General features: G+C 38.9%; 1 protein-coding gene across 2 annotated transcripts in view; it reads right to left on the bottom strand.

Annotated features, from left to right (window-relative positions):
- Positions 1-5,886, bottom strand: part of Nup54 (nucleoporin 54) — a 28,600-nt gene extending 22,714 nt beyond the window's left edge. The window contains exons 1-4 of one of the 2 annotated variants that reach the window (XM_048784824.1): positions 5,683-5,848; positions 4,850-5,011; positions 1,501-1,584; positions 1,252-1,401 (exon numbers count right to left, since the gene is read on the bottom strand). In XM_048784824.1, coding sequence (XP_048640781.1) covers positions 1,252-1,401; positions 1,501-1,584; positions 4,850-5,011; positions 5,683-5,749 — 463 coding nt within the window. In that variant the 5' untranslated portion in view covers positions 5,750-5,848. Of the gene's footprint in view, positions 1-1,251; positions 1,402-1,500; positions 1,585-4,849; positions 5,012-5,682 lie in introns of both variants that reach the window. The other variant, XM_015499273.2, reaches the window with a different exon arrangement.
- Positions 5,887-10,237: the final 4,351 nt, after the last annotated feature.

The raw sequence follows: 10,237 nt of genomic DNA, 5'->3' as shown, positions 1-10,237 counted from the left end.
CCCCCCCCCCCCAGGCGAATGGGATACATTGCTAAGGGAATTTAGCATACTGACAAGGGTCACTGATACATAAGACCATGCAGTCTAAGCCAGTTACAGAGATTATATCAAACAGACTTGGGAGCTAACCTAAGAGGTGCGCAAAGGTCAAAGATGGAAATATTTAAACATCAATAAGAATAACTGCATTGGATTAAAAAATGCTTGAGTCCCTGACCAAAAAATAGTCAACTTTGAAGAATGTTAGGGAATCAATTCTGAAAAGAGTAATAAAGGGAAAAAAAATCAACCAAATAGATGAGATAAAGTTTTTCTTTATAGATAACTCCAACAAACAAATGGAAGAGAAATCAAGGTGAAATAGCACTGTTTCTTAACCCCTACTGAATTAATGGATCTAGGTAATGATCACCAATGGCTGCTAACATCACACACAAAGAAACAATCAGATATTATATGCCCTTCTGATGATGAATACACTACCTAGGAAATAGTCTTATAAACAAAAATCTAAACTATCAATATAAAAAAGCCCCTGGATCCAACTCAACTACTAAGAAATATAGAGGACAAAAGAATGTGTTAAACCATACTACAAGAATGCAATCAGGGGAATGAGATTGATCAAATTATGTTATAAGCAAGTACGAATATGGCATAATGAATCCCACTATTATGTATAATTATAATGCACCAATAAAAAAATGCAACCCCAATAAATTTCTAAACAAAAAACTAAGACAAATAATCTGATGTCTTCAACAAACTGAAAAATAATAAAGAGCAATAAAAGGAGAAGATACAGAGATTTAACACAGGCAATCAATACTATTACACACATGAGAAAAGAAAATGATAATAAAAGAGGACTATAGTTCCTCTGACTATGAACAAAAAAGGTGGTGGACTTCTGAAGTGGGTAGCCAGGGTCATCTCTCCAGCGTTCATCTTATGCACACTTCAGTAAGCTGAACTCTTGAGTAGTTTTCTGTATTATTTTTAACAAAAAGAATTTAATGGAATGATCCTATACAAGGGACCTTATTATCCTAATCATGTCCATCAGTTTTCTCCACAGTTGCTATCATATACAAACATAAAAAGTAGCTTTTGGTCTCCTTGGAATGTTTATAATTCTTCAAAAAAAAAAAAAAAGAAGATAATTCACTAAAGCATTTTAAATGATACATTCAATAATGTTAGCTATTATTGTTATGGCTTTATAGTTGAAGATGAAAACCTTATACTTACTATTTTGCTGCTGTTGCTGCTGCTGTGTGTTAAATCCTCCAAATCCCAGTCCAGTTCCCAAACCAGTACCTAAACCAGTACTAGTTCCTGTTGTTGTGCCAAAACCAGTACCAAATCCAAAACCTTTGTTCTGAGTACCACCAAAGAGTCCTTTGAATGAAGAAATAAAAATTGGAATTGCATAGATTAAAAAAAAAAAGTTGTCCTCTACCACATTTACTTTAACAATGACTTCCGATGGCTTCTTACCAGTAGTGCCTGTGTTAGTTGGGGCAGAAAAGCTGAACGCAGAACCTGCAGTTGTAGATGTTGTACCAAATCCTCCAAACCCACCTAATTAAAAAAGGATAAAAATAGAAAGATTCTTTTCTACATATAAAGGCAATTTTTCAAATTATATCATAAGTAATTGCTACACATAAAGTCAAAATATATTGATCTAAATTTTCCTTCCTCTACTTTCAACATTAATTTTTTAAAACTATACTACTAACCAAGAAGTCAATATATAACAAGAAATAGCAGCTAAATATTTTAAATAGAAATATCACATATAATATCTTCCACGTAAAGAGGTGATTCTTTCACAGCTGAGAAAACATATAAGCCTACTGCCATAACTCTAAAATGATTATTACACATTTTCATTATTAGTTATTAGTTATTATTACTTTGAGATGTGATCTCACTATATTGACCAGGCTAGTCTCAAACTCAAGATCCTCCTGCCTCAACCTCCTGAGTAGCTGAGATTACAGTTATGAGCCATCATGCCTGGCTCTTACATGTACCTTTTTTGTTTTTTGGTAGCGGGAGTTGAACTCAGGGTCACTCCACCACTGAGCCACATCCCCAACCCTATTTTGTATTTTATTTGGGGACAGGATCTCACTGAGTTGCTCAGCACCTTGCTGCTGCTGAGGCTGGCTTTGAACTCACGATCTTCCTGCCTCAGCCTCTTGAGCTGCTGGGATTATAGGTGTATGCTACCGCGCCAGGCTCTTACATGTACTTTTAGAGTAGGATTGCAAATTCAAATGTCTGTAAGATTTAGACCAATAAAATTAATGAGTAAAGTAGACCAGATGTTTTCTGAACTGTTTAAAATGAAGTTTTTAAAAATGACAGCAGTTCCTAAATTCCAGCAGATTATTGTTGCAAAAGAATGGTAGTTTAGTAGATCATAATACTATTCCCATTTCCCCCCAAGAGTCAGAAAATCTGAATTTTCTACACAGAACTTACAGTTTTTGGTTTTGTGTATGTGTGTGTTGCTGGGGCTCAAACCCAGGGCCTTAATCATGCTAGACAACTACCCCTGCCCTCATTTATAGATTTCTAAATCTTAATTCAATTTCAAATGTTTTAAAAAATAGTGTTGTGGGAGGCTGAGACTGGAGGATTACAAGTTAGAGCCCAGTTTGGATAACACAGCAAGACCCAGTCTCAAGAAAAAAAAAAAAAAAAAAGAGAGTGAGAGAGAGAGAGACTGAAATTGGCGAATTAATTTATATCTACATTACCTTATATTTCTATTTAAGTCCATGTCAAGACTAAGCAACTTTTCAAAGGAAACATACTACTATATAAGAATGTGTTTCTTAATGGAAGAAATAAGGGGAAAAAACACAAATGGAAGCAGTGGCAGGGAAGATGAGCAGAGCTAGCACCAGTCTCTGAACTACAATGTGGAAACTCCAACAAATTTCTACTTTAGGTAGTCTAATAACAAAATTAACCTTAACCATATCTAACAACATATGAATGGAATGGAATAGGAGCCAATCTAAAATCATTTCGTTTTTACTTATTGCCAGTTTTTTGCTGATTATCAATGTGATGGCAAAAAGCTTTCAAAGTATATATGTGAAATATTAATACCAAGTTATAACACAGGTTTTCTGAGCTAACTTTAATCTCATGTTCTTGTAATAAAACTGATTCATCAATATTGCAAAATAAAAGATATAAGAAGAAAAAGCAATTTGATATCACCGTTTAATTCTGATTTGGAAAGTTACTCAGAGTAGACTATGTTTTGCATGTATAGGCACAACTAAATATTCTATTAACTTGTAGGTTTATTGCAGTACTGCAAACTAAATGATTAAAAAAAACTTAAAGTATTAAACACTGTTCTTAATCTTTTCATTACTCCTCACTTCCACAGAATAACTTATGATATAATCTAAATTGCCTACACACTGAAAACACTAGTTAGTGACTTATCATGTTCCACAATACCAAAAATGTTTTATTGAATTAGTGGATCTGCATGGACACAAAATAAGAAAGTAACAAGAGTTTCTACCAGTCCTTTGCTGAAAACTAAATTAGTCAACATATGAAAGGCACTGAAACATCATTTTATTATCAAAACTCAAAATTAACCATGATAACTCCAAATCAACATTAAATCAAGCGAATACCAACAGGTTTATTTATTGTTGTTGAATTATGAGCTGGGTGGCTTTACTTGGAAACACAAACTTCAAATTAAGGTTTGTTTTACCCAGTGCCAATTTTAAGCAATCAGGAAAGTAAACATACCAAAGGACAGTAATTAGTGTCCACTTCAAATATATCTTAATGATAACAGGTTATTTTATCTTTGGAATTTAAACTATTTCTCAAACTGTTTTCAGATGCTAAGGTAATAGTCTTATTTCAGTAACAAGTGAATGAACAAAAATACATAACTTTCCAAGCATGTTTTAAGAAGTAAAGAAAGTTTACAAAATGCATATAATTGGCATGGGCATAAAAGGCATAATGGATGAAAAATTCATATACGAGCAGCTGAAAAACAAGATTTTTCTATGGTATCACTGTATGTAAAGTATACATAAATCTATTTTAAATTCAGACATGTATCTATTATTGTGTCTTGAAAAAATTTTGATGAGCTTCAAACAATCCATAAAACAATCTTCATAATTATCTTTTTGAATGCAAAGACATCTGGTCCACCTTTTAAAACTCAAAATGTTATTTAATAAGTTAAATTTCTCTGAGAATTTTTACTGGATTTTTAATCCAGTAAAGATGTGGATAATTTTTCCTATAATTATATGTCTTATAGAAATATATCCTAATCTGACGAGTTGACCAAAGAAGTACATTATTTTAAAAGGGTTATAAAACAAGACTTACTGCTGTTCGTATAAGACTGTTTCTCTTGGAAACACAAGAACAATAAAATGATATCCCAATGAAAAATGCAAAAAAAAAAAAAAATGAAAAATGACTGCAGGAGTCCAAGAATTCCAGGAAAATCAGCCTGTCTGGTGAGCTTACAATTTGAAAGATACATCTACTAATTTGGAAGATATAAAAATTCATTCCAAATTCTTATTTTATTCGTTCAATGAAATGCAGATTTAACAAGGGAACATTATAACTTGCAAGGCCTTCCAAAACCCACATAATTTAAGACAGTCACAACTTGATAAAAATGTTTTATTTTCGATTTTCATTAAGAAATAAATTTCCTTCCCTTATTAGACAAGTCACTGTTCTTTCCCAAACTCTGGAAACCACGAAATATTATTCTTGGACTCCAGCTCCCAACACTCGTTTATGACCCGCAGTTATCTACCTGCACTTGCCAGACTGTTACCAAAATTGAACGGAGTCGCCGAGGTAGTAGAAACACCGAAATTCCCAATATTAAAGTTCACTGCAGGATTAGCAGTTAATCCGAAACCCCCAAAATTAAACCCACTGGCGGTGGAGTTGGCAGTCTCAAGCCCACCAAATCCTGATAGGCGTGCAGGCAAAGAAACAAAAATTTAAAAGGGGGAAGGGGAAGAAGAAGAAAAAGAAAAGAAAGTAAGATAAGGATTACAAGATTCAGCAAGGGATTTCACAGAAGTGAACAAACCTACTTCGCTTCAAATAGGTTGAGAAAGCAGAGGAGATGGGGACAGAGGGAAGGAGCAGGAGCGTGAATTCCCTCGGCGAAGACCACTAAGGGCTTAGGCACCGCCCCCCACTCCGCCCCAGGGCTAGGACGAGGGAGTCTCCGGGCAGCTCGGGGCTCCCCAACCTTATACTCGCCCGAACCACTGTGTATTCCCGCCTGGCCGGGAGGCTGATGCGGAGGGGAGCTGGGGGTGTCGGGTACGAGGAGATCGGAGCGGTCTCCAACCTCTACGAGTAGGACTCCTCATGGGCGGGAAGCAATCCGCGGGAGGATGGAGCCCCGCGGGGATCCAAGCGCAGGGCGCGAGATCCAGATAGGGCCTCGAGTACCCCAGCGGCCTCCTCAGAAACCGCCTCCACCCGACCTGCGGCCGCCCGCCCTTTTCCATTGCCCCCCTAAAGTGTTTTGCGCGGTCGGGAGACCCAGAATCTCCAAGCCTGCGTCTCGGACCCGGGGGATGGACCAAAAGCTTCCCCAGTTCCGAGAAGGTCCGGGGGATAACTTACCGGCGGGTGCCGCGGTGGCTGCAGCGGTGCCCGAGGTGCCCGAGGGAGCCCCAAAATTGAAGGCCATGTCGCGGGAGCGGGGAACCAAACCGGAGCAAAGAGCTGCTCCCGCGACGCGACGCTCAGTACGCTCCTCTTTTCCGTCCGGAAGAGAAACCTAACCAGCCTTTCCACCGCGTTCCGCCCCTTTCGGGCCTAGCCAAAGAGGCGGGAACAGACCCTGGGCGTAGTGGGTGGAGAGTCGAAAGGGAACGCGCAGGACCCGCTCGCTTCCGGGGGGGTGTTTCGTGGCTTCACGTGGCGTGGAGCGTCACAACTCAAGAAAATGCTGGAGAGCTCGCCAGGATGTGCCGCCCGCCTGAGCGCCCTTAGAAATTGCCATAGCGGGGTTCTTTGGAAAAGTTCTGCAGGGGCCGAAGTTGTTACTGTAGAGATGGGCGGTTGGCCGCTTGGGATGAGCACGTGCTGGAGAGTACATGATGCTGACCCACTAAAAAGAGGGCCTGGGATCTGGGGAAAGCTCCCTAAGGAAGTGATGTTTGAACCCAGTCCTGAAAGCTGAGTTGGAGAAGCAGAGGCAGAAAGAGGAGGCATGTCGGAAGAACTGAAAGATAATTGTGTAGTGGCAACACGTTGTGTGTACCATGTGCCAGCAGTCTGCTTATCATTTTACACGATTTTAATCCTTAACTGTCTAAGGAGACAGTTGACGATTATTCCCATTTTATGGTGCAAGTAACAGGTACCAGGGAGGTTGTACTCTTAACCCATAAACAGTAAGGTGAGCACTGAGAAGAATAGAATGGCCCCTGCTGAAGCCAGTGAGCCTTGAAACTGCTGACGTCTGTGCCCCTATTAGTCCTCCCAATAACCCTACAGAAGAGTCTGTTGTTAAGCTCTTTTGGACTGAGGTTGAGTTGCTAAGCAGATTACCCAAGCTACCCCAAATCACCTTGCTGGTAGGTTTTGGAGCCTAGTTTTAAACTCAGGTTTCTTGACTCCAAAACCCCAATTTTTTTTAAATTATAAAGATATTTAGACAATACAAATTTGAAAGTAGAGAAAAGAGACAATGTCTCAGAAAGGAAAAATAATAAAAGGTTATGACATGGCTTACTTGTGGAGAGTTCCCACATAATCCCAGTAATTATGATCTAGCCAAAATTATAACACAACTCCCTACTGGAAAGATGGGGGAAATAGAAAAAAAAATATGAGGGTATAGGGAAAATGGGAGGAAAGAGCCAGTCTTCATCCTTCATAGATGGGAGTCTGGGTAATACTAAAATTTTCAAATTTAAAATAAATAAATAAACCTGAAAATATACAGAGCAAATGCTATCTAGAGTCAAGGGGCTAAATTTAAAAAAAGAGACTAAAAGAGGTACCTCTGTGTGTGGGTTTTTTTTTTTTTAATACCATACTTTGTAGAATTCTGTATGTGCTTGTATGGATAATTTTAATAAAAATAAAAACATAAAAGCCCATGTATCTGTCAAAAACTTAACAAATGTCCATTGGATTGCTAGGAATTTACCTTATAAATGACTTGGCAAAAGGTTATTCAATGTTGCATTACTTTAATGATAAATGATTGGAAACAGGGATTTGGCTAAATCAATTGTTGACATTTTTACAAAGGGGTATTATTCAACCATAGACTTGGAACAAAAAGAAAAGCTCTTTATGCATTAATAAGAAAGCTCTCAAAAGATAAATCTCACATACACACACAGGTACAAAACAATTCAGAACAACTATAGTATGCCACAATTTGGGTTTAAAAAAGAGAGAGCTAGAAAATATAAATATACATATTCAAAATATTCCTGGAAGATATACTTTTTTAAAAAAACAATATTGGTTGTATCTGGGATAATGAATTGGGTGGCTACGAGACAGTAGTAAAGGAAGACTTCACTTTTTGAAAATGTAAAAAGGTTACTTATTTAAAAATTAATAATATTAATATGCTAACAGTCATTATTGCCAGATTCCTAGTGAAAGCCATGATATGCAGGTGAGGATGAAGACTGAAAAATGATTGGTTGATGCAATGTAAAGGGGAGGGAAAGTGTCTATCAGGAATCTCTGGTTTCTGGCTTGAACAACAGGACAGACTGTGATGCCATTTCACATTTTGGAAAATGAGTTTACTTACTGACTTGAGGACAAGGTGACTGGGGATAACCAACAGGTGTTTGGATTTGTGGGGCTGAGATCGAGCAGAGAGATTCATGTGTAGATTATAATTGAAAGCAGAGGAATAAATGCTATTATTAGGGAGAGAGTATGAAGGGAGGGAGGTTTCAATTGTGTACCTTTTGTTTTGTTTTGTGGTGCTGGGATTGAATCCAGTGCTTTGTACATGCGCATGAGAGGCAAGCACTCCACCAACTGAGCTACATCCCCAGCCCTGTGCACCATTTTTAAGAAGAGAGCCGAGACCCCTCATGGGAGCCTAAGATAGAGTGTCCAAGTCCAGAACATTGCCTATTTTTGAAAAATACAGCTTTTTTTGGAACACAGGCACATCTTTCACATGTTGTTTATAGCTGCTTTCAGGCTGCAAACAGCAGAATTGATAAGTTATGGCAGAGCATAACTAATACCAGCATGTGGCTGGCAAAACCAAAACTATTTTCTATCTGGTCCTTTGCAGAAAAAGTAATAATCCCAACCTAGACTTCTGCAGTGGCCCTTGTAGAGCGGTGAGCAGGACTGAGTGTGACCCAGGCAGTTCATTCTGGGTCAGAATGAATTAGCTGTGGCTGAAGTAACCCCATTCTAGTAAGGAGCACCCAAACTCAGGTTCCCATGGAACCAATGCCATCTCCCCAGCAAGATTGTAACATTCTAGGGACAACTGGCATTCCCAAATAACAGTAAACCAATGGCAGTCCAAATCCAAACCATCTGTTGCTATGACTGCTTCTTCATGCTTCTCCTATCAGAAGGAGGATGAGCAGGGAGACACATTCTCCCTACAGAGTCCACTCTCACCCTCAACTTACTTTCCCATGGGCTAGCAGGAGGATGGAGTGTTGAGAGCCACAGCCGAAGGGGCCCCAGCAAACTTTCAGACTGCCAGCTGATGATTGGCTCACAGCGGCCCCAGCAACTTCTAGCTGATTGGCTCCTCTGCAGTGATGCTCATTGGGCTGTTTCCCGCCCTTTCAGACTATGGAGCTGCTCATTGGGGGACTTTTTTGGCTCCTCCCATGTGACCCAGCCAATCGGCCTCAACAGCAGGAGGAGTGGGGGAGGTTGAGAGGCTTGTGGGAAGCCGGTGGTGGCAGTTGGGCTCTGAAGGTTTTTCCTGAGGAGCTGTTTTGTTTGGAGTGTGGTTCTAAAAATAAAGTTCATTTCTTTTGACAAGTGGCTCCTGAATTGTGCCCAGCCAGACTGTGGCAATGGAGAGTCTGTACCTTCTTTTATTCTGACAGTCTTCACCTTATATATTTTAACTTCTCCCTCATAAAACCCATTCCTTAGCCCATGCTATGTGGCTTTGTGGAATTCACCAGGAAGGATGGCATATGACAGCTGAAAACAGAATACCTATCTTCCCTACCAGTGGGGACATCAAAAGGACCCACTTGGCACTATAGCCTTCTAGCATTTCTCTGCATTCATGTCCACTTTTCTAATTCAGTCTTTACCCTGAAGCTACAATGGGTCTTTCTAAACAAACCTGTTATCTCACTTACCTTCTTCTCACAATCCAGTTTAAAATACTTCAGTAACTTACCATTGGTCTTAAAATAAGCCAAAATACCAAAATCTTTATATAGCTCAATGTGACCCAACATGACATGGCCCCTCCTTTCTCCACAGCCTTAGCTTCCCTTTCTGAACTCCAGCCAAACATCTCAAGTCACTTGGAGTAAATATGCTTCTCCCTGCTCTTGGGCACATTCATTCCTTCTGTCTGAGATGCTTTGCTTTGCATGAAACTTAGTTGAATTATTACATTTACCTGTATGATCGTTTGGTTACTATTTTTCCCACTAGACCATAAGGTTCATGTCTCTTTTTGGTCATCAGTAGCCTAGTTTATGGTATAGTACCTGGCATATAGTGGATGCCCAATAAAATTAGTTGAGCACATTTTTAGGTATAATGTAGAAAAGTCAGGCCTTAGTACCACATTCTGTATGATTGTGTTTACATTAAATGTGTGGAAAAGGCAAATATATATAGACAGAAAGCAGCTTAGTGGTTACCGGGGACTGGGTAAAGGGAATGACTGTAAACTGGCATGAGAGATTTTATTGAGATGATGAAAATCTTCTAAAATTGTACAACTCAGTAAGTTTACTAAAGATCATTCTATTGTATATTTAAAATGGGTGAATTTTATGGTGTGTAAACTGTGTGTCAAGGTGTTTAAAAGTTTAAAAATAGTTGAACAAGTGGAAGAATATAATTGCTAGAAATGGAACTTTCATCTTGTGATACACGTACACATGTTTCTAGTTTTTGTGTTCTACACCTTTCACCTTATACCATACTGTCTTAATTATTGTTCCTGGGTATGTTTTAATACCTATTA

This window comes from Marmota marmota, unplaced genomic scaffold (genome assembly GCF_001458135.2).
Source record: "Marmota marmota marmota unplaced genomic scaffold, marMar, whole genome shotgun sequence".
Lineage (NCBI taxonomy): Eukaryota > Metazoa > Chordata > Mammalia > Rodentia > Sciuridae > Marmota > Marmota marmota.
Note: the sequence above shows the minus strand (reverse complement) of the source record. Positions and strands in the feature narration are given on the sequence as shown.